The following is a 24,541-nucleotide window of genomic DNA, read 5'->3' on the forward strand; positions in this document are numbered from 1 at the left end:
AGTGCCTGAAAGCCATTTCGTTACGGTGCTTGGTGGAGAGAGAGGAAAGGGTACGAATTTACGAACCACTCACTTCCCTTTAGTAGATCAGTGTCAGGCAGACTCTAATGCCGCCTTGCCAAGTTGCCCAAATGTTGCTTCAGATAATATACTGATAGGTCTAAACCCCTGCCAAATGCTTTACAATGTCCTACTCTCATTCAGTTATGAATAAATGCTCCTCATCACCACCGTACCCGGGCTAGGTTAAGTAGGGAGCTACATTGGCTATATTAGGTTTCAGGATTGGTTTGGTTTTTAATTTTACAAAGGGCATCTTTTCAGGAGCACTTCCCTCCTCTATTGCGGAGGAAACATTGAAACAAATGTGCTTTACACTCAGTAGGCAGATGAATCATAGAATAGAATCATAGAGTTGGAAGAGACCACAAGGGCCATCCAGTCCAACCCCCTGCCAAGCAAGATGCTCTTGGTTGTTCTATTTTGAGCAATGGCCTGAGTAGTATGGAAGTGGGAAATGGATTTTAAGGGCACCTTGGAGAGCTCCGTGCAGGACTCAGGCTGGAGACTCCATGAAGAGCAGAGCTTGGATGTTGCTTCAGCAGCAGTCATCTTCTGAATGAGCCTTAAATAAGAGCTGCTGTTCTTTCTCAGTTGCTAGCTCCACCTTCCGGGTGAGAAGCTTCTTTGTTTAAAGGGACCCCGGCTGCTTAAGCACTTGCGGATTCCTGAAGAACAAGGGAGACTGTGGCCCTGCTAGGACCACAGCTAGAGTCCTCTGCATCAGAGGAGGAAGGCAGGAGCGCATGGTCATAACACTGGTCGCCACAGAGTTGGCAGGGACCACAAGTGTCATCTAGTCCAACCCCCTGCAATACAGGAATCTTTTGCCCAATGTGGGGCTCGAACCCACAACCTTCAGATTAGGAGCCCCATGATCTACAGACGAAGCTGTCCCAGCTCACCTGAGAGTGAGCAAAATCTTCTGCTTTCAATGTTTTGCATCATGTTCTACTGGCCAGGTACAAAAAGTTATTGCAACTATAAGTAATGTTTTAACAATATTTCCCCCCCTTAAAAAGCATAACATTCTCTATTTTTTCGCAGTATTCTTCAAGCTGTTAGAAATAGCAGGAGCCTTCAACACTCCAGAGTCAAGGGCAAGCTCTGTTGCTCCCAAAACCAGCAAAAGTGAGCTTCTACTTTCCCTTCTAGGTCATAAGGACCCCAAATGGGTCACTGACCTATCTTCCATATATGTATCCCTCTCTTAGCATACCAGCAACAATATAGGAGGCTTCTTAGATTTACTTGTTATTTATTACACAAAATTTATACTCCGCTTGATTGCAAAAAAACCAATCAAACCACAAAGCGGATTGCAAAAAGATAAAACAATAAAATCGAGAAAAATTCACAAACATGCTTTAAAACATACAAAATATAAAATACTAAAACAGATTAAAATTACCTCAACTTTCTAAGCATCTGGGTAAAAAGGTAAAGGGGCCCCTGACCATCAGGTCCAGTCGTGTTCGACTCTGGGGTTGCGGCACTCATCTCGCTCTATAGGCCGAGGGAGCCGGCGTTTGTCTGCAGACAGCTTCCGGGTCATGTGGCTAGCATGACAAAGCTGCTTCTGGCGAACCAGAGCAGCGCACGGAAACGCCGTTTACCTTCCCGCCGGAGCGGTCCCTATTTATCTACTTGCACTTTGACGTGCTTTCGAACTGCTAGGTGGGCAGGAGCTGGGACCGAGCAATGGGAGCTCACCCCGTTGCAGGGATTCGAACCGCCGACCTTCTGATCAGCAAGCCCTAGACCCTGTGGTTTAACCCACAGCGCCACCTGTGAAGCATCTGGGTAGGCTTATCTAAATAGGAATGTTTTCGGCCGAGTACAGCGAACCCTGCTTGAGGCAGGGAGATGGGAAAGGAATTAACTTAATTCAGCCATAGGAAGCGGTTATGACCTCAGCCATCATTTTGGGGTTGAGCGGGGACGGCAGGTGATCTTATACACAACTCGGGTCAGAAAGAAGCCGCCACTGGACAGCAACTCTTAAACACAGTTAAGTTATGAGGATCCCTTCCGTATAAAGTTTTAGGACTGTTTGTTAGAAATCAGACAAGTTGTCTATCACTTGAAATTAAAGCATGCAAACCAAGTATGAGAAACCTAACTGTGAGAAAGATAAGATACCAGCTGATCCTCTCTGCAACTTTCCAAAAAAAAAGTATGCCCAGAGGATAACTTCACACCAGTGACATTTTCCATTTAAGCCATCATTAAATGCCTCACTTGGCTTCAGGCAGAAAGCGGTATTTCTCAGACTACATCCAACATAAACCCTGATTAACATTTTATTTAGGAAAAACTCCAGGAAGCCTTCACTTTGCTTTTTATACTCTTGTCAAGACGGGAAAGAGAAAAACAATGGCCATTTATCCCCAAAGTCTGTCTCCTGCTGGTGGTGCCCTGGTGCACCAGATCAAAAGCCTATCTGGCCCATCATCCCATTTCCTACAGCAGCCAATAGGATGCCTCTGAGAAACCCACAAACAGGGCTTGAGTGCTATAGCACTCATCCTCTGTTGGCCCGCTAGCAACTGCAACTATTCAGTGGTATGCTGCTTCTGGGTGTGGTATAGTAAGGGCATGCCTCAACTTTAAATTCTGCTTTGTATGTATATTTGTCATGTGAGGATTAGGCTGGCAGTGTCCAATTCAGCCAATTTATTTCACAATTAAGTCCTCCATAGGTAAAGGGAACCCTGACCATTAGGTCCAGTCGTGACCGACTCTGGGGTTGCAGTGCTCATCTCGCATTATTGGCCGGGGGAGCTGGCGTACAGCTTCCAGGTCATGTGGCCAGCATGACAAAGCCGCTTCTGGCGAACCAGAGCAGCACACGGAAACACTGTTTACCTTCCCGCCGTAGCGGTACCTATTTATCTACTTGCACTTGACGTGCTTTCGAACTGCTAGGTGGGCAGGAGCTGGGACCGAGCAACAGGAGCTCACCCCGTCGCAGGGATTCAAACCGCCGACCTTCTGATCGGCAAGCTCTAGCCCATGGGTAGGCAAACTAAGGCCCGGGGGCCGGATCTGGCCCAATCGCCTTCTCAATCCGGCCCATGGACGGTCCGGGAATCGGCGTGTTTTTACATGAGTAGAATGTGTGCTTTTATTTAAAATGCATCTCTGGGTTATTTGTGGGGCATAGGAATTCATTCCCCCCCCCTCAAAATATAATGCGGCCCCCCACAAGGTCTGAGGGACAGTGGGCCGGCCCCCTGCTGAAAAAGTTTGCTGACCCCTGCTCTAGCCTCTGTGGTTTAACCGACAGCGCCACCTGCGTCCCTTTATTTATTTCACAATTAAGTCCTCCATACTATGCTTAAAAATACCCAAAGAATGGGCACAAACCTGTTGAGGTCTCTGAATTTTCAAAGTTAGGTCCTGATTAAGGATGAGCATGGTTGCATGCAAGCCTTTGAGCAAGACACAGCAGGTGACACTTGGCAGGGGGTTGGACTGGATGGCCTTTGTGGTCTCTTCCAACTCTATGATTCTATGACACAAGCACACAAGTGTACAACTCCTAGGATGAAATATATGTCGCATGCAAGAAGGACTTGCGCATTTTAAACACTCAAGCTGCAGGGTAAATGTCACTAATAACAGAAGAGACGGGCTTTCACATTGTGGGGGGGGGGGGAGAGTTCAAGAGACACTTGAAAGTCAAAAGCGAGGGTGCCTACCAAATCTCTGCTGGACATGAATTTCACAGCAGGGCCCAACCTCCAGTTGAGGCCAATGAGGGTTCTGTAACATGGGGAACATTTAACTGTTCTCCTCCAAATGATTTTAGGCAGTGGTTCCCAACAGGTGGTCCGCGGACCCCCAGGGGTCCGCGAGCTATGCCAGAGGGGTCCGCAAGATGCTATTAGAATAAAAAAATATATTAAATATATTTCGTATGATAACAGATTTTTTGTTTTGGCCGCTTCCTGCATGAGCAGTCTAGCGCAAAACTAGAATTAGATAGAGGCAGTAGTTCTGTTGTATGCCGTTAGGTAGCGCTTTACAAACACTACTGTTTTGCAAAGAGGCAGCGCACGCATTCTACTAACGCTCACCTCCCCAAGATGCTTTGCGCGCGTCGGCTTCATTTGTGCGCTACTGCGCAGGTACCCTGTCTTCTCCATTCCCCTCCCTCCTCCCTGGTGCACGCTGCCTCTTTGCAAAACAGTAGTGTTTGTTTACAAAGCGTTGTTTTTCGCGGAAGCTACAGTTCGCGTAGTTAAAAATGGACCGTTGGTTAAAAAGTGGTTCGTTAAAACGACAAAGGCCTACAGATGAAGAGGAAGATAATGCATTTGATGTTCAAGCAAGTAAGTCAGTGACTCTCGAACCGATCTTGTCAGTGTCCATTGAACCTAAATCGTCAGTGTCAGTGTTAAGCTTACTGGAAAAATTAGATTAGGAATTAGGAATTAGATTTAGGATTAGGAATTAATGGGGGTCCTTGTCACAATAGCGGCTCGATGAGGGGTCCTCGAGAAAATTTTGTTGGGAACCCCTGATTTTAGGGATTAATATGGGATATAAGGTCTCAGGTAAGGGTTCAGGTGGTCCGTAAAGTATACTGGGTCCAAGTTGTTCAGGGTTATGTATATCAGTGCAATAACCTTCAGCCAGGCCCATTAGCATATGAGCAGCCAGCGCAGATGTTTTTAGCAAGTTGCCGGACCTCTGCTCCCATCAGTAGTCTAACCATTGCATTCTGCACCAGCTGGGGCTTCTAGGTGAGGCGCAAAGGCAGCTTGCTACAGAGTGTGGTGCATTAATGCTGGCTTGGGGAAGCAGAGAGGGGAACCATGCTGCTTCCTGGCTGCCCCAAAATCCTGCACACAGAATCATAGAATCCAAGGGTCATCTAATCCAACCCCCTGCAATGCAGGATGAAACAAGATCTGGTCTCTTCCCCGCCCCCCATGGTGCCAGGGAACTAGAAGAAAGAGGAGAAGAGGCAGAACCTCTTTTTTTATTTTACATTTGCAGCACGGCTTTTGCAAAAGCAATGTACGTCTCACGCCGTTTCTGCCTTCCATCAAGCTAACTCAAAAGGAGACAGATGCCTCACTGGTGCCTTCTGCACAACACAGGGAATTAATAACAAGAGGGCTTCCCGAGCTCTCGGTCAGTAAGCAAGGCTTCTGGCTCAGTTGTGTACTTGGCACCTCTTAGGACATATGAAAGAAGCAGACACAAAAGCTCACAGGTCATAGCAAGAAGGCAGTGATTCTGTCATTTTGACCCACCTCTCTCCGCCGTGATGCCCAGCAGCTCTGCTTAATCTTCCAAACCACAGCAGCAACAAGGAGCAGAGACAAGAAACAGCTGAAATGGAGGAAACAGGAAAAACAACAACAGCACTTATTTCCTGATTTGAGATGCAGGAAAATTCGACAGCTAGACCAACAAAAATAGCATTGTACTCTCATGAACTTCTGTCAACAGATACTAATGGCACATAAAGTGCTTGGCAACATTAAGATTCATGTCTCTGTCTTGTAAGGTGGTGCGCAGCAGGCATTTGGGCGGGGCGGGGGGGGGGAGAGAAGCAAGATGTGCCGCTGTGAAGGGTGAATGACAAAGCCAGAATGAGACCATATCACCTACCTTCACACTTGAGAACGTCAACATAATTCAATCAAGTTATCACTCAACGGTGATGACAGAAGGCCTGCTAATGCAGATCTCACTGTGACCCAGCAAGGGAAACGGAACGGCAATGTGTGAAAACATGCAAAAGGGATTTTAAATAAGGCATGTTTGTTCTGTTTCCTTTCTAATCGCAGGTAACGTCTTATTTATAAGACCAAGTGAACTAGAAAATGAACCCTGTTCATATTGATTTATTCACTGGCTGAGATTTATAGGCCTACTCTCTCCCTAAGGCACAGAGTAGATTCTAGCCAAATGTTATCATTAATCCTCATAAAAACAAGCAAGGGAGGTCACCATTATCCCATTTTTCAGATGGGAAAGTGAGGGTGAATGATGTACCAAAAGCCAGCTAATGGTTCCATGGCTGAATTGGGATTTGAACCCAAGCCAAATCTAACACTCTACCCATGGGGCTCTCCAGTTTCACAATCGTTTTGTAAGAGTACTCAATTATTTTTCTACATCTGTTATGGCAAAGGAAAAGGGTGATCTAATAGCTTTCATATGTCATTACTTTTATCCAGATCTCTCTGTAATTGTTTTTGATGCAATTAATTATAGCAACTTGCCAACCCACAGCCAGCAAACATCCCCCCCCCTGCATTATCTCAATAACCTTCAAAGCAGCATGCCCTACAGTTAGAGAGGTGACTGCTACTTGCTCCAGTTTACAACATGGAACAAAGGTAGAAAATTACTTGCTCAAATATTATCTGATGATTTACCAAAGCAAATGCCAAGTCCATTAATAAAGTATCATTTAAAATCTTCCCATCTCACAGACACAATCTATTCAGCAGACAGAAAATACAAAGAGAGACCTGCAGCGGTTGTGTGCAAGTTATTTAATACTCCTCCCCACCTAGCCTTGATGTTTGAGGCTTATTTGTCCAAAAAGTAAGTTCTTTTGCCAGGTGAATTCTTGTCCGATTAAAAAGAAAATATCAAAAAATAAAATGTAGACTAAAACAAGGGAATGGAATCTTGCCAATGCAACATCCCTGCCCATCAAAGTCTCCTGAACAAAGAACCAACTTTGTTTCTCCCTCCAAAACAAAACCCTACGGCGTCTCTGCTCATGTCCTCCATCCCAATCCCTTTCCACTATTTCTAAATTCAGAGGCAGAATTAGGGATCAGAAAGGACTTGTGCAGCCACAGCAGCTGCACTTGGAGGCTTACATGAGCTCACGCTCCTCGCTAGCCAGACCGTAACCCACAGCAGATATTTGTCCAATGGCTGAGGCCATCTGTGTGAAAAATTCAGCAGCCCCTTACACTTCAGCCAAACCCTGCTGAGTTTAAGAAGAGCCCGTCTAAAGACTAACTCTTTTGCTACAACTATCTTTCTTTGCCTTTTTAAAAAAATCAATTTGGGAAGGTATCAGTGGAATATACAAGCAGCTTTCTTCTTCAATGCCTCCAAAAAAACCCTTTACATCTTTGTCACAAGGAGGCAGCAGATCCCCGTAAGTGCTGAAAAGCTCACACAGTGGGGCTCATTTTTTTATTGCAGGAGGTCAGTCGCCAACACTTCCCAACGCATCAGAACTTCAGAGTTCACTTCAGAGTCAGAGCTCTGAACGTCAGATGATCGGGTCATATTTAAAGGTGACATTTCTGATGCATAAATGGCACTCAGAAGTTCCACCACGCTTGGACAACCAACAGCCAGAACCGGCATGGGGCTATGCAGAACATCAGGCAGGGCGAATGCAAATAAGGCCCTTTCTTAGTTCTCAATGGCTTGTATGGGAAGAAGCGATTGGTCTGCAATCCAGGGCAACTGAAAGGAGGAAATCCTTGCCCTTCACCTTAAAAGAGTGGCAAGAAATAAGGGTTCGGTGGACACCAAAACGCTGCCAAATTGTATCCCATTACTTCTGCAAATAACAGAAATAGGAAGGTGACTTTTATTATTATTATTTATTGAATTTATATACTGCCCTATTCCTGGAGGTCTCAGGGCGGTTCACAGAAAAGATCTACATAAAAACCACAATATATATAGTCAAAATAAAAGCAACAACCCAATAAAACCGGCCCCCCGTAAAAGAAGAGCCACATTTTAAAAAGGCATAGGATGTCAATCAGATCACCCAAAAGCCTGGTTAAAAAGGAATGTTTTTGCCTGGCGCCTAAAGGTGTTTAATGAAGGCGGTGTCTGGTGAACTTCCCTGGGGAAAGCATTCCACAGACAGGGAGCCACTGCAGAAAAGGCCCTGTTCTCGTGTTGCCACCCTCCAGACCTCTCGAGGAGGGGACACACGAAGGAGAGCCCCGGAAGATGATCTCAGGGTCCGGGTAGGTTCATATGGAAAGAGGTATCGCGGTCCTGAGCCTTTTAAGGCTTTATAGGTCAAAAACAGCACTTTGAATTGGGTCCAGAAACTAACTGGTAGCCAGTGCAGTTGGGCCAGGATTGGTGTAATTCGCTCAAACTGTCTTTCTCCGGTGAGCAACCTGGCCGCTCAGGGGTGATGATGTCAATAGCCCAAGTCATTTGGGTGTTCCAAAGGTCAGCTAGGGCTTCAACAGGGGCACCAGTCATATCAGCCAGAACCCCCCCCCCCAAGAGCCGTTTGGAATCCCACTGGATCCATCAGCCTCCGAGGGTGGACCTTCCTAATAGGTCCCACGCCTCTGCAGAGAGGAAAAGGTGCTGACAGCCTAAATCACAACAGGAGCGATCCGACCATGACAAGGGACTGATGTCAATACCCCCCACCTTCAAATCACCCTATTCCTGCCCAGTCGAGAAAACAAGGTCCAGAGTGTGGCCTGCCATGTGCCTTGGGCCGGTGACATGTTGGGACAGCCACATGGATGTCATGGTGGCCATGAAGTCCTGAGCCGCCCCAGAGCCAGTTGTCTTGGCATGGATGCTGAAGTCTTCCAGAACCAGCAGTCTGGGAGTCTTCAGCACCACCTCGGAGACCAGCTCTGTCAGCTCAGGCAAGGAGACTGCTGGGCAGCAAGGAGGGCAGTAAACCAACAGAATCCCTAATATGTCCCGATTGCCAAGAACACACACTCTTTCCCTGCTACAGACATTAAGCTAACCAGCCTGTAATTTCCAGGATCCTACCCCAGTTCACTCTACCCACCTACCACAGTGGATCCCTTTTAAAAAAAACCCCCTCAGTTCTTACTGATAAAGGATTGTAATATGGCATAGGAACAAAAGACAAACCCTTCTTCAGATAGTTCAACAGTCAGCCTTTAAGCACTTAGAAAAGGGTGCTGTGATTACTAAAACCCAGCATGGGTTTCTCAAAAACAAGTCATGCCAGATGAATATCATTTCTTTCTCTCTTTCTCTTTCTTTCTTTCTTTTTTATGGAGTTACAAGCTTGGTGGATCAGGGGAATGCTGTGGACATAGTGTATCTTGACTTCAGTAAGGCTTTTGATACTAACAGTAAAATATTTTAGTTACTCAGAGTAGAATATTACCTGAAAAAGGTGACAAAGAACTGTACCAGGTCCATAAAGTTACTGTGCTGTGAAAATGCAATCTGTAGAGAAGAAAAAGCAAATGAATTATTTGTTGTTGCATTCAGAAACTCATGTTGCAAATAAGCTATTCCATTTCCAGGGCTAACATAATGAAATCCTGCTCCATTTAGATAGTGTTAACACAGCAACCTGTCACTTAAAAGTGGTGCATTGTTATTTGATACCCCACCATTCTACCAGGTACCCAAGGAGGCTTACAACACAAAAAACAATAAAAACATGGTGCCATATTAAAAGCACAAATGGAACAGCAGCATAATAAACATGCATTGCTTAAAACGATGGGAACATAATCAATACGCTACAACTTCTCTCCCTCATGCTCTATTCATATCTGAGCACTCATTACTTTGTTGCACTAACGCATAGGTAGGCAAACTAAGGCCCGGGGGCTGGATCCGGCCCAATCACCTTCTAAATCCGGCCCGCGAACGGTCCGGGAACCAGTGTGTTTTTACATGAGCAGAATGTGTGCTTTTATTTAAAATGCATCTCTGGGTTATTTGTGGGGCATGGGAATTTGTTCATTCCACCCCCACACACCCCCAAAAATATATAGTCTGGCCCGCCACAAGGTCTGAGGGACAGGGGACCAGCCCCCTGCTGAAAATGTTTGCTGACCCCTGAAGCTCTGACAACCACAAAAAACCTCCCTGATGCTCGAAAACCACAGTACATCTCAAGAGGCTTGAGATGGTGTAGTGGTTAGGAAGCCATCCAAGTTAAAACAAGATGGGTTCAGGGTCTAAACTTGAGCCCTCTCAGAAGGGGGAATCCTGCAACATAAAAGACCTCCCCTTGAACCATTTCAGCAATGACCACCAAGGCAATCCCTCTTGCAGAGAAGTGAAGTGTAGAACTATGTCTACGCCCTGCTCCTCAGAATGTTTCCAGACCGACATCCTCAGGTATTAACTCCTCCCTAACAACTTCCTCAGTTCCAGTCTTCCCACTTTTTTTCCATTACGGAAGCCTCCCCAGAGTGAACATCCAACGCAGGTGGCGCTGTGGGTTAAACCACTGAGCCTAGGGCTTGGCGATCAGAAGGTCGGCGGTTCAAATCCCCGCGACGGGGTGAGCTCCCATTGCTCAGTCCCTGCTCCTGCCAACCTAGCAGCTCGAAAGCACGTCAAAGTGCAAGTAGATAAATAGGTACCGCTCCGGCAGGAAGGTAAATGGCGTTTCCATGCGCTGCTCTGGTTCGCCAGACACGGCTTAGTCATGCTGGCCACATGACCCGGAAGCTGTACGCCGGCTCCCTCGGCCAGTAAAGTGAGATGAGCGCCGCCACCCCAGAGTTGTCCATGACTGGACCTAATGGTCAGGGGTCCCTTTACCTAGCAACTTCCTCAGTTCCAGTCTTCCCACTTTTTTCCATTATGGAAGCCTCCCTAGAGGAGTACATGGCCCTTTAACTGAGAGCCAATCCCCTGGGAGGCGAGGTCTAAAACTCTATTCAGCAGCATATAAACCCTCAGTAGACTGCCCAGCAGTGCTGCTGCAGCAACACACTGAGATACCTGCTCTCAGGCTCCAGCTCTGGTCCTTAGCTTTCACCTTGCTGCGTTACAAAGACTCCATAGTGACAGCCACCCCAGCCCAAGTTTGACAGCAATATAAAAGCTGGGAAGCCAGTCCTGGTCTTTTAAACAGGATGTCACCACTGTGTCATTCATTCCAAGTCTCCAGGGACAGGGCCAAGAGACAGCCTCCTCCTGGTTCTTAGATCTCATATGAAGATTAAAATATGGCAGGAAAAACTGGAGAGAATTTAAGGGAAGCATTCTTCTTATTTATTGTTTTGAAATAAATAAGAAGAGCTTGGAGTGCAGCGACTGAGGAAGGAGCAGAAGGTGAGCTGAGCTTGGGAGACACTCTGTAGGTTTTGTGGCTTTGTCTTTTGGGGCTGTGTGTGAGTAAGTTTGTGTGCTTATCTGTTTTCTTACTTGTTTGTGTGCTTGTGCTGGTTTTCTAGGGCTGCTGCCTCTTGGATTTGGGTGACTGTTCAGGCTTGTGTGGGTGTTTGTTTCTGGCTGTGACCTTGTTTGTTTCTGGCTGTGACCTTTCACCTAGAAGTGTGAGTCAGGAAGTTCAGGTGATTAGCTGTGGGCGGAGCTAGTCAGAGCTTGGAGTGCAGCGACTGAGGAAGGAGCAGAAGGTGAGCTGAGCTTGGGAGACACTCTGTAGGTTTTGTGGCTTTGTCTTTTGGGGCTGTGTGTGAGTAAGTTTGTGTGCTTATCTGTTTTCTTACTTGTTTGTGTGCTTGTGCTGGTTTTCTAGGGCTGCTGCCTCTTGGATTTGGGTGACTGTTCAGGCTTGTGTGGGTGTTTGTTTCTGGCTGTGACCTTGTTTGTTTCTGGCTGTGACCTTTCACCTAGAAGTGTGAGTCAGGAAGTTCAGGTGATTAGCTGTGGGCGGAGCTAGTCAGAGCTTGGAGTGCAGCGGCGCGCGCCTAGCGGCGCACGCAGTTTGACCCATCTTTTCGATCTAGGGCAGCAAGTCTCAAACGTTTGTTAGGGGGGACCTAGGCCTCTTCCTCTTTTTTTTTTTTTTTTAAACATACTTTTTATTAATTTTACAAAATACAAAAAAACAAAAAAACGGTACATACTTAAACCCCTTTTCCACCTCCTTCCTACCCACCCACATGGGTCCTCCCCTGCCACAGAAGTATCCCATGTTTGTGAACAGTCAGAAATGGTCCATTTTATGCTTGGATTTCTGTCCTCCTCCCCCTCCCCTGACCCCAAAGCCCCCCCCTGCCACCAGGGAGCTCCAGCAAACCAGGGCAGTACGCAGGAGGACATCCATCCAACCATCTGTTGTTATACCAAAAAAAGAGAAAAATAGAAATAGGAAAAAAAGGGGAAAAAGAAAGGGCGAAGAAAAAAAAGAAAAAGAAAAAAACAATACAAAACAGAAAAATTTTTCTTGCATTCATAGTTGAAAAACCATATTTTATGGGCTTCCCCTCCCCCCCCTTCCCCGGTTTTCATCCCTTTTTTATCATCTGCAACAGTTTCTTACTTTATAAAAATACACCTTTGTATCTTATACAACTTATAAATCAATTGTTAACATTTTCATCTAATATTCAAATCACTGAAAATTCAAACTCCCATTTTCTCTTCCCGTGCCTAATTTTTTTTTCTCCCTCTATAAGCCTCCATATTTTCACATTTTCCAAAATCCATTCACTTTTAAAACTATAACTATTCTCAATTTAACCTTACATCCCCGATTACCGGCTCCACCCCCCCCAATCCAGCAAATTCCAAAATCAGCAGACCAGTTATAAACCTGTTAATCCATCCTTATAATCACAACATCACTTTCCCTTCACCCCACCCCCTGTTTACAGTCTCTTGCCATCCAGGTCACCATACAGGACCCCTGAATTTCTTCTCTTCTCTGCATATTTTTTCCTTCTTCCCTGTGGGCGTTCTGGAGTTCCAATAATACCAATCGTGCCCCCCTCAAAGACAGGGCACTCCATCCAACTTTTTGTAGAGTAGAGTCATCATTTTTTTCATGGTGTGTTTCATTTTGTGTTGAATCATCACAGTCCTCATCTTCATCTTTTCCTTCCCCATCATTGTCATTCTCACATTGCTCTTTTTCAGTGTCAAAAGCTTCATCTCCTAGAAAATCATATTCCGCCATCACCTCCTGAAATTTCTGCTGTAACTCCTGTCGTCGTGTCTCCTCTTGACATAACTCTATTCTTGTTTCCCACATTAAGGTCAAAACAGACCGCTGGAACTCAGGGGAACACTTTTTTGTTGACATATTTCAGTCCTGCCAAGGTCAAAACTTATCACGTGGGGTGGAATATGATCACAGTTTATTTTCTCGACTCCATTTTAACAAGCTGGCTGCATTCTTCAAGTCTTGTTAACAATAAAGTTCGAACTCACATTTCACAAGCACTTAAGCCAAAAAAGAAATTCCACAAAGTCCAGAAATACAAAGTGAAGTAAAAATTGACTATAAATCCTGATCAACTCACTGAATTGCCTAGGCTGCCGGCTCCCGAGGGAAAGAAAGGTTTTTCTTAGGCTTTACCTCATTGCTGCAGGGCAGTCATAAACCACAGTCTCTCTCCCCTTTTCACCCTGCATCAAAGGGGATATTCTCTTTGATGCCTTTGAGGGATCCTTTTGAATTACAAATCTTCTGTTTATGGCTTCGGGTTTCTATTTACTGTCTCTTTGTTGCCGTGGGGGGGGGGGTGGCTTCCTCTTTTCTCCCCTCTCTCCCAGACCAAATTGTTTTATAATCCAAATCGTGAGGTTACTTACAGTCTTTTCCAATCGTTTTATTTTCGGAAGAATCCAGCGCTCTCCGCCTTCGGCTTGAAGCTTCTCCCTGCTAGAATAACGTTGCCGCTCAAAATGGCCCCCGCGACTTCTACCCTCCTCGCTCCGGAGCTCTTATTAGAGCTAACCGAAGAGTTGGGGAGTCCGGATTGGGTCTGTGCCGAGCAAATTGCCCTCGGGACGCCCTTCCCGAGGTTCTAAGGGGCGCAGCGTTGCTCTCGCTGCCCTCCCCACTCCTAGCAGAGACGGGCCGTCTCGGAGACGAGACGAAACCCCGCCGATCGACGCTGGCGCTGAATCCGGAAGCCCCTAGGCCTCTTCCTCTTTCCCCCTTGACCTCAAGGTTTTCAAGATGGAGGTGGAGGGAACAACCGTTGTCACCTGCAATTCCTGTGCAATGTTTGTTTTCTTGCCAAAGGATGTGGGGAGCTACACCTGCAACAATTGCAAGTTGGTTGCCCTACTAGAAAACAAGGTTGCCCTTCTGGAAGAGAAGGTGCAGCAGCTTCAGGGGCGTGTATCTACGCTCCAGAGAATTAAAGAGCTGGAGCTTTTCTTGGATGCAGCAGAGCACACTGTCTGCACCAAGGAGGAGACAGGGGATCTCCCTGAGGAGGAGGTCAGTTCCCCAACACAGCAGCCAGATGTATGGAGGAACGTGACTCATAGAAGTAGAAGGCCCAGGGATCGCTCTGAGTGCTTAGAATTACACAACCGTTTTGAAGTGCTCATGGAAGACGAGAAACAGACTCCACCTGAGGATCTCTCCCTCATCACAGTTGATGAGGAATATGAAGACGAGCAACCAAGTCAGTCCTCTGGGAATATGCAGGTAACCTTGGAAGGGACAGCACATGGAAGAATCCCAACCAAGCCTATGAAGAGGCGTGTAGTGGTGATTGGGGATTCCCTACTGAGGGGTACAGAAGCAGTAATCTGTGGGCCTGACAAGATGTCTCGAGAGGTGTGCTATCTACCTGGGGCCAAGATCAAAGATGTAACAGAACGGCTGCAAGGAATCATAAAACCCACTGACAAATACCCCTTCCTTTTGGTGCATGTGGGAACCAATGACACTGCAAGCCATAGCTTACAGAAGATCAAAAATGATTATGAGGCTCTGGGCAGGAAGTTGAAGCAATTAGATGCACAAATTGTCATCTCTTCTGTCCTCCCAGTTGAACGACATGGCCCAGGGAGAGAGGGAAAAATAGGGGAAGTGAACAACTGGCTTCGCAAATGGTGCAAACAGGAACGGTTTGGATTCCTAGATCACGGTCTGCAGTTTCTTGAAGATGGACTTCTGGCAAGTGATGGGCTGCACCTCACAAAAGTTGGGAGGAATGTTTTTGCCACAAAACTCAAAAACCTCATCAGGAGGGCTTTAAACTGACTTATGTGGGGGAGGGAGACAGTGGTCCTGAAGGTAGGAGTCTATCAAATGCTGAAGATGATCATCCAAATGTCAAGGACCAAATGGAGCAAGCAGCATGCAGACCTAGTGGTGGGACGAAAATATCCTTAAATAAGAGACATGGGGGAATGATCAACGGTCTTCAATGTCTGTATACTAATGCACAGAGCATGGGAAATAAACAAGATGAACTTGAGCTCTTGGTACAGCAAACTAAATATGACATAATAGGCATCACTGAAACCTGGTGGGATGAGTCTCATGACTGGAATGTAGTAATAGAGGGATACAATCTATTTAAGAGAAATAGACCAAACAGGAAAGGAGGAGGAGTAGCTTTATATGTTAGGGATATGTATACCTGTGAAGAGATCCAGGATTTAAAACTTCAAAGCCAAATTGAGAGTATCTGGGTCAAAATTAAGGGAGAGAAAAACAACAGTGATCTCATTGTGGGAGTTTACTATAGATCCCCAAGCCAAACTGAGGACACAGATGATGCCTTCCTGGAACAGATGGCCAAGCATTCCAAAGGAAGTGAGATAGTAGTAATGGGGGATTTCAACTATCCTGATATTTGTTGGATGTCAAACTCAGCCAAGAGCATAAGGTCGAACAGATTCCTCACTGGCCTTGCAGACAACTTCATTGTCCAGAAAGTGGGAGAAGCAACAAGAGGATCAGCCATTTTAGATCTGGTCCTAACCAATAGTGATGACTTGGTTAGTGGGGTAGAAGTGGCAGGATCATTAGGTGGGAGTGACCATGCTCTTCTGGAGTTTATTATCCAGCGGAAAGGAGCAACCAAGCATACTAAGGTCCAAATTCTAGACTTTAAGAAAGCCGACTTCAGAAAACTTAGGGAAACGCTGGGTGAAATCCCATGGACAGTAATACTAAAAGGGAAGGGAGTTCATGATGGTTGGGAGTTTGTTAAAAGGGAGATATTAAAAGCACAACTTCAGGCAATACCAATGAGACGGAAACATGGAAGGTGCCTAAAGAAGCCAGGCTGGCTATCTAAAGAACTTTTGACTGAGTTAAGATTTAAAAGGGATATGTACAAAAAATGGAAAAGGGGGGAAATCTCCAGAGAGGAATTCAAACATATAGCCAGCATGTGTAGAGACAAAGTCAGAAAAGCTAAAGCACAGAATGAACTCAGGCTCGCCAGAGAGGTTAAAAGCAACAAAAAGGGCTTTTATGGGTATGTCCGTAGCAAAAGGAAAAACAAGGAAACAGTGGGGTCACTCAGAGGAGAAGATGGTGAAATGCAAACAGGGGACAGAGAAAGGGCAGAACTCCTCAATGCCTTCTTTGCCTCAGTCTTCTCCAAGAAAGAAAAAAACGCCCGACCTGAAGAATATGGAGCAGATGATTCAGCAGGGGAAACACAGCCCAGGATAAGTAAGGAGGTAGTACAAGAATACTTGGCTAGTTTAGATGTATTCAAGTCTCCAGGGCCAGATGAACTACATCCAAGAGTATTAAAAGAACTGGCAGAGGTGATTTCAGAACCACTGGCAATAATCTTTGAAAATTCCTGGAGAACAGGCAAAGTTCCAGCAGACTGGAGGAGGGCAAATGTTGTCCCTATTTTCAAAAAGGGGAAAAGAGAGGACCCAAACAATTACCGCCCAGTCAGCCTGACATCAATACCAGGAAAGATTCTAGAGCAGATCATTAAGGAAACAGTCTGTGAGCACCTAGAAAGAAACTCTGTGATCACTAAAAGTCAGCATGGGTTCCTGAAAAATAAGTCATGTCAGACTAATCCAGGGGTCCCCAAACTACGGCCCCCGGGCCGGATGCGGCCCAATCGGCCTTCCAATCCGGCCCGCGACGACCCCCGCCGCCCGCTGCCGCCGCCCGCTCTCACGGCGCGCGGCGCAGCGGCGATCTGAAAAATCGGCAAAAAATCGCCGAAAATCGCTTGTGCGCATGCGTACGGGCCTCTCCCGACCCGGAAGAGGTCATTTCTGGTGCACTTCCGGGTCGGGGGAGGCCCATACGCATGCGCACAAGCGATTTTCGCCGATTTTTTTCCGCCCGTGTGCGTGTGCGCATGCGCACGGGCGCGCACTCCCCCGCCCTCCGGCCCGCTGCGCGCGCACTCCCCTGCAGTCCGGCCCACCGCGCGGTCGGCGCGGCGGGCACCGGCCCGCCGCTCGGTAAGTCTGGGGACCCCTGGACTAATCTGATCTCATTTTTTGACAGAATTACAAGCCTGGTAGATGAAGGGAATGCTGTGGATGTAGCCTATCTTGATTTCAGCAAGGCCTTTGACAAGGTGCCCCATGATATTCTTGTAAAGAAGCTGGTAAAATGTGGGCTAGACAATGCTACCATTCAGTGGATTTGTAGCTGGCTTACTGACCGAACCCAAAGGGTGCTCATCAATGGCTCCTCCTCATCCTGGAGAGTAGTGACTAGTGGGGTGCCACAGGGTTCTGTCTTGGGCCCAGTCTTGTTCAACATCTTTATCAATGACTTGGATGATGGGCTTGAGGGAATCCTGAGCAAGTTTGCAGATGACACCAAATTGGGAGGGGTGGCTAACACCCCAGAGGACAGGATCACACTTCAGAATGACCTTAACAGATTAGACAACTGGGCCAAAGCAAACAAGATGAATTTTAACAAGGAGAAATGTAAAGTACTACACTTGGGCAAAAAAAATGAAAGGCACAAATACAGGATGGGAGACACCTGGCTTGAGAGCAGTACATGTGAAAAGGATCTAGGAGTTTTGGTTGACCACAAACTTGACATGAGTCAGCAGTGTGATGCAGCAGCTAAAAAAAGCCAATGCAATTCTGGGCTGCATCAATAGGAGTATAGCATCTAGATCAAGGGAAGTAATAGTAACACTGTATTCTGCTCTGGTCAGACCTCACCTGGAGTATTGTGTCCAGTTCTGGGCACCACAGTTCAAGAAGGATACTGATAAGCTGGAACGTGTCCAGAAGAGGGCAACCAAAATGGTCAAAGGCCTGGAAACGATGCCTTATGAGGAACGGCTTAGGGAGCTGGGTATGTTTAGCCTGGAGAAGAGAAGGTTAAGGGGTGATATGATAACCATGTTCAAATATATAAAAGGATGTCATATAGAGGAGGGAGAAAGGTTGTTTTCTGCTGCTCCAGAGAAGCGGACACGGAGCAACGGATTCAAACTACAAGAAAGAAAATTCCACCTAAACATTAGGAAGAACTTCCTGACAGTAAGAGCTGTTCGGCAGTGGAATTTGCTGCCAAGGAGTGTGGTGGAGTCTCCTTCTTTGGAGGTCTTTAAGCAGAGGCTTGACAGCCATCTGTCAGGAATGCTTTGATGGTGTTTCCTGCTTGGCAGGGGGTTGGACTGGATGGCCCTTGTGGTCTCTTCCAACTCTATGATTCTATGATTCTATGATTCTATGATTCTAAATACGAGATTACTTTGTTTTACAATTCAGGTCACAGAAGGCTTTTACATATTAAAGCATGTTTGTAACACTTTTAATGCAAATGATGAACCATTTTCTTGTACTTTATCATCTGAGTACATAGCTGCCTCTGAAGACAGTTCAGAAACTTCAGCTAGTGCGGAATTCAGTGGCCAGGTTGCTCACCGGAGCAAGACGGTTTGAGCATATCACACTAATCCTGGTCCGACTGCACTGGCTGCCTATTAGTTTCCGGGCCCAATTCAAAGTGCTGGTTTTGACCTATAAAGCCTTAAACGGCTCAGTACCACAGTACCTCAAGGATCGCATCTTTCCATATGAACCTAACCGGACCCCGAGATCATCTTCTGAGGCCCTCCTTCGTGTGCCTCCTCCTCGAGAGGTCTGGAGGGTGGCTTCACGAGAACAGGGCCTTCTCTGCAGTGGCTCCCTGTCTGTGGAATGCTCTCCCCAGGGAAGTTCACCAGGCTTTGGCTGATTTGATTGACATCCTATGCACTTTTAAAATATGGGTGGGGTTTTTTTGGGGGGGGGTTATTGGATTGTTGTTTTTATATTGATTATGTATTTTGTGGGCAGTATATCAATAATAATAATAATAATATTAATATTAATAATAATATTAATATTTTAATAAACATTATCTACTTGTCCTCCTTTTCTACCTCTCAGAGTGTCCATTAGTTTTACTTTACACACCCAATCACAAACTATGGATGGCAGAACTCCTTCCCCATTTATAAAACTTACTGCAGTCTGAAGAAGGTATCTGAAGAAGTGTGCATGCACACGAAAGCTCATACCAATGACAAACTTAGTTGGTCTCTAAGGTGCTACTGGAAGGAATTTTTTTTATTTTGCTTTGCCATCATAGCAGTTGTTAAAAGATACATTAATATTCCAAGATAATATAGCTGTCTTTTTTAGAACAACAAAAACAGAACAATGGATGTAGTATGAATGCATAACTGCACACACAAGTCAAAATTGATTTCCAATGTCTCCCTCTCTCTCTCTCTCTCTCTCTCTCTCCCTCCCTCCCTCCCTCCCTCCCTCTCTCCCTCCCTCCCTCCCTCTCCCTCTCTCAGGACACCATCCATAAATGTGGAACTGAACTGCTTCAATGTCACCACATCTCCAGCAGATGTTATTCGCTGTAGTACAAATTATGCCCAGCCTAGACAGCATGTATTCCTGCTTCAGATCAAATGGGCATGTTCTGACAGATATCCATTTTCAAGAACTCACATTTGCCTGAACTTGGGGTCCCCGCAAGCAGCTTGAAACGATGGAATCAAGTGCGAGTTAATATACTACCAAGTAGAACTGAAAAGACCAACACACTTAGCCGTAAAAGAGGAACTGCAGTCATTCCTTCTGCAACAGTCTTGTTTTGAGTGGACCAGAAGTTGATTTACAGTAAAACAGCAACCGAACCCACCAACATCATGGAAGCTAATTTTGCAAGTTATTAGGCCAGGAAGCACTGTGTATTTCATTTCAACAAATTAGAGACCAAAACAGCTATTTTGGATCCAGCGGTGCAAAAAGGAAAAGAAAAGGAAAAAAGCTTCCAGGATTTTCTGGTTCCTATTTCAGGGGGAAAAAATTGAATGCCAAAACAAATTAAAATACCACACAAAAGCACACAGAGACCCACAAGGTTGAAAAGTGCCCAGACTTTCCAGACAGATAAAACAAACAGAAAAATACACCACGCATGCTTTGTATGAAATCCATCTGTTTTCTTTCCTGCCACCTGTATTTCCTGAGTTCTAATGTTCAGAAGAATGAAGTCAAACAAACCTCAGAGCTGTGTTTGAATACGAAGCTGCTGCTCAACTTTCTATTGAAAAACAAATTGCTTAGGTATTTCCCAAGCCATGCCAAAAGTTGTCAAGATCATTCATTTTGGTTTTTGACAGTGCATTGCAAAAAGGGAAATTTTAATACTACCCTTCACCTCGGGGCGGTTCAGAAGCAGCTGGAGACTTAGATTTCCACTTATATTATTTTTTAAAAGAAATAAGGTCTTCTCGGTTGAATTTTTGAGGCTGAGAAAAGGCAAGTGTGAACCATTAACCTATAAGAAGAAACAAATCAAGAACCATTCTGCCTGCTGAATCTCTCTTCCCAAATCAATAAATGTAAATTCTTTGATACTTTGTGTGGTGGGTGTTAGCCCAAAGAGGTTCCTGTTATTACACTTTTATTAAATTATGGGGGATTGCACTGCTCCACAAAAGTCCTCCAAACAATGATTACAACTGGGGACAAACTTTGAAGAACTTTGAGTAAGTCCAGGAACAATCCTTACTGTATCTTTTGAGAACCTTGTAGTGTTATATTTTCTTGGTTCTGGACAAGAGGATAGATCACACTTCCTCATAGCCTAGGGCCCAAGAATGACCTCCATAACAGCTATCAGGCTTTCACAGTGAGATTCTAAGTGCGCACACACCATAGATAAGGGCCTGAACAGGAGTTGGAGGTTAGAATTAGGGGATGATGTGTTCAGGGACAAAATGATAGCTTCCACATAAGAAAAAACGATCACGTGCAAGACTATCCAAATGCTGGGATTCTATAGGAGGAGAACAGGATACGGTAAACAGGTTCTTGAGAATATCAGCTTCCTTTTTAAAAAAAGCAAACCGACCAGTCTATATCCCTTTTCATTATATAGTGCTGACTGAATGAGTGTGGGCAAATTTTAGACATTGCTGGTAAGGTATGGCTGAATGCAGACTTCAGTGCTCAGAGGTGGGCTTCACCCTCCCATTGCTAAGAAACCAGAATTTGGGGTGGAGGAGTAAGAAAATGATGTCTCTCTCTCTCTCTTGCAATCTGTATTTTTACAGTTCACAGAAGTTGGATTCCCTGTGTACATACAATCCTGGCTACGCATTGAGGGGTGAAAGAGCGATAGGGCAAAGAACATGAGAATAAATACTGGTTTTACACTGTCCATATTGTTACAGGCTGCCCCAAACTCTGCTGAGTGTTAGCAAGAGATTACAGGGTCTTGGCACCTAACCAGGGTTGCGTTTCCACTGAGACACCAAGGCACAGCGGAAACTGGCACCTTCAGGAAATATGGTTTACTAGTCATGAAGCCCGTTAAATTAACGGGTGCTAGAACAGACCTGTTGCTCTAGCAACCTCGGGGACATGCGCAGAGCTGACATTGCTCGCCCACCATCACTTGTAACGGCCGCTGCCGCTTAGAAGTAAGTCCACGCGAGAAGTAAACGGCCTCACGAGAAGTAAACGGCCTCGCTCGCGTCCTCTGGATTCTCTTGCGAGAGCTGCTCCAAACGGCGAGAGGCTGAGCTCCCTTACGCGCCAGCCAACGCGCTCCTTCTCTGCGCTCCAAGTCCCAACGGCTGTCCGTGGGGCACATGCGCAGTAGCGCAATCCCACGGACACAGGGACTGGACGCAGAGACACTTGCACTTTATTATATAGGATTCACACATGTTTACACCTGAGCTTTATGGGGAGAGAGTGCACAGCACGTACATCGTCCTTCCCAGCATTACGGCTTGGGATTCAGGGGCACCCTAAATGCCATCCCCATGTCTCTCTGCAACCGCACGCTCCAGACAGTCATCATGGCTGCTTCCCATCAGTCCCTGCATGGAGTTCTACCCCCTTCCTGCTTCTTCCCAGAAAGCGTTGCTCCCTGAACTTCTGTCGTAAAAGGGTACCCTCTTTTTCTGTGGTGACAGGGTACCCTCTGTGCCTGGCAAGGTCTTCTTCCTGACTGATGACTTTCATTGAGGGGTAATGGGTAGCCATCACAACCACTGTTTCTTCAAGGACCCGCCATCGCCAGGCTGGCCTCATGAAGAAGTTAGGTGATGTTATTTCCCAGTCCTTGAGAAATTCAGGAATTTATGAGTCTACTCAAATTCTGACCCTTCACTGAACGTAGAGATTAAGGGGAGTCTGTCCTACCCCACCCCCTCGTAACAAGGGGGCACCATCTGCCCCTTAAATCAGAAAGAGTATTCCATGGTGCAATATGCACTGTGCACTTCTTTTACAAGAACCTTTGCTATACAATGAAATGACCTGAAAGAGATTTTACACATACAGCCAGAGGCTGCTGCCAGGGAGGAGATACCGGCCTCTGGAACGTCCCCTTAGCTGCATTCAGAGTTAACCCAGGAAAAGTCTGATTGGTCCTTGTTGCTGGTGCAGAAGAGAAGTTTTTGAAAATGAGCCATTCCTGCTTTACTTAGCCATTTCATTTCTCCTTTAGTGGAAGCAGAATGTGTTCTGGATTACTTAAACCACAACAGCTATTAGGCAAAGCTCTTCACAGCTTAAGTAGTGAGACTCACTGCAGTAGGTACCAGTAGGTAGAATTCACATGGAACAAAATTGGGAGCGGGGGGGGGGGAGGTCTTAATTTAAAAAGTATATATGACTCACTGTTTCCACAGGCAGAGTTTAAGGATTGGAGTTCAAGCAAGGAGACTTCCTGACAAACCTTTAAAACAACAACCCTCCCCTTGGATCTCATGCGTGTTTGTTCAACGAAGCTGGTTTGAATTATCTGCCGTTTGGCAGCAGAGATGTTAGAATCGGGCTAAGATGCTTGCCTGCATGGTTTCTGTTACCCCCCCTTTTTTGCAAAAGTAATAGTATAATTTATTTCATTTAACACATGTCTGCGCATTTAACACACTCAGGGACATCCAGTGAAGCTGAACATTGGGAGATTCAGAAGAGACAGAAGTAACTACTTTTTCACATGGTGCAACCATGGAATTTGCTCCCCCAAGAGGCAGAACTGACCACCAACTTGGATGGCTTTAAAAGAGGACTGGACATATTCCTGGAGAAGAACTATCAATGACCACCTCCACTATCAGACTCTTAATCTCAGTGTCATGGGTTCGAGTCCCATGCTGGGCCAAACAATTTCTGCATTGCAGGGGGTTAAACTAGATGACCCTTGGGTCCCTTCCAACTCTATGATTCTGTGACTAGATGGGCCTCTGGCCTGATCCAGCAGGGCTCTTGTGATGTCATTATGCATCTTTTTTTTCTTTTTCTCTGCCCCCCCCTCAAGAAAAGCAGCTGGATAATTTGTGTATCAACATAGCTTACCGTATCAATACAATCCCATGCAAATGAAAAACACCCCCCCCCAAAAAAAAAGACTACTTGGATGACAAGACTGAAACCTTGTGGTTGGAAATAGGCCAATGTCCCTAGACAAAACATTCCATGGGGCCATCATGGAAAAAGCCCTGCTCTCCATCCCATGGAACAAAACTTTTTCTGAAGACTTTTAAAGCTATGAAGGCTCAGTTGGCGAGAGGCAATCCCCAAGGCAGGCCAGAGGCAGCACCCTGTATATTGGTTTAAAGATGCTTCAGCGGTTTGATTTCTCCAAATTCTGATGCAAACAGACGTGATCAGCATCTCCCCAACTAATGTACAGATCGTAGTGTAATTACACCTTTCGGTTTTCCACTTCTCAAAATTTTGTGGCACACTCAGCAGCTCAAGTAAGTTAGCAAGTGTGTATTTTAAAACGAAATGTATTTTGAAATGCATACACTGAGATAAAATATGCATATTATCACCTCACCCCTATTTACCCAGGCTGATCACTGTACTCGGCTTGGCAAAAACCATCTTAGCAGGAGGACCCCCCTACCATTTGGAATTCTCTCCTACAGGGAGCCAGTCCCCATCATCCTAACGTCCACCTCGCCAAGCAGAGGGAACAGCAGCAGTGGGTCTGAAGCAGCCAGAGGGGAGGGGAAAGACTCAGAGGGAAAGAGCAGCCAGTGTGCGGAACAATTGGAAAGCTCAGGAGAGGAGAGATGTAGGCAAGGGCTCCAGGATGCTGGAGAGCCATTGCACCACTTTGACCAGGAGGAGGCTGAGAGGGCATCGCTCCTTCCGGCGCAAGGGTTAAGGAGAGCACCACGACGCAGGTCAAGGGGGAGGCGTTTTGGGGTGCCCCGACTACTTTGCTGGCGTAAGAACAGACGTACACCATTGCCGGATTCTGATTCGGAATGAGAGGTCATGTTTTAAGCTATCTCTGCACTGTAAATACTTTGCACAATAAAAGTCTTTAGAGACA

At 45.9% G+C, this 24,541-nt stretch overlaps 1 protein-coding gene across 2 annotated transcripts in view; it reads right to left on the minus strand.

The window, feature by feature from the left end:
- ATRN (attractin) overlaps window positions 1-24,541 on the minus strand; it is a 161,917-nt gene that overhangs the window by 27,666 nt on the left and 109,710 nt on the right. For both annotated transcript variants that reach the window (XM_060278333.1, XM_035101162.2), the window contains exons 25-26: window positions 9,191-9,252; window positions 5,328-5,406 (exon numbers count right to left, since the gene is read on the minus strand). In XM_060278333.1, the coding sequence (XP_060134316.1) occupies window positions 5,328-5,406; window positions 9,191-9,252 (141 nt within the window). The remainder of the gene's footprint in view (window positions 1-5,327; window positions 5,407-9,190; window positions 9,253-24,541) is intronic.

Source organism: Zootoca vivipara, chromosome 9 (assembly GCF_963506605.1).
Source record: "Zootoca vivipara chromosome 9, rZooViv1.1, whole genome shotgun sequence".
In the NCBI taxonomy this organism is placed as follows: domain Eukaryota; kingdom Metazoa; phylum Chordata; class Lepidosauria; order Squamata; family Lacertidae; genus Zootoca; species Zootoca vivipara.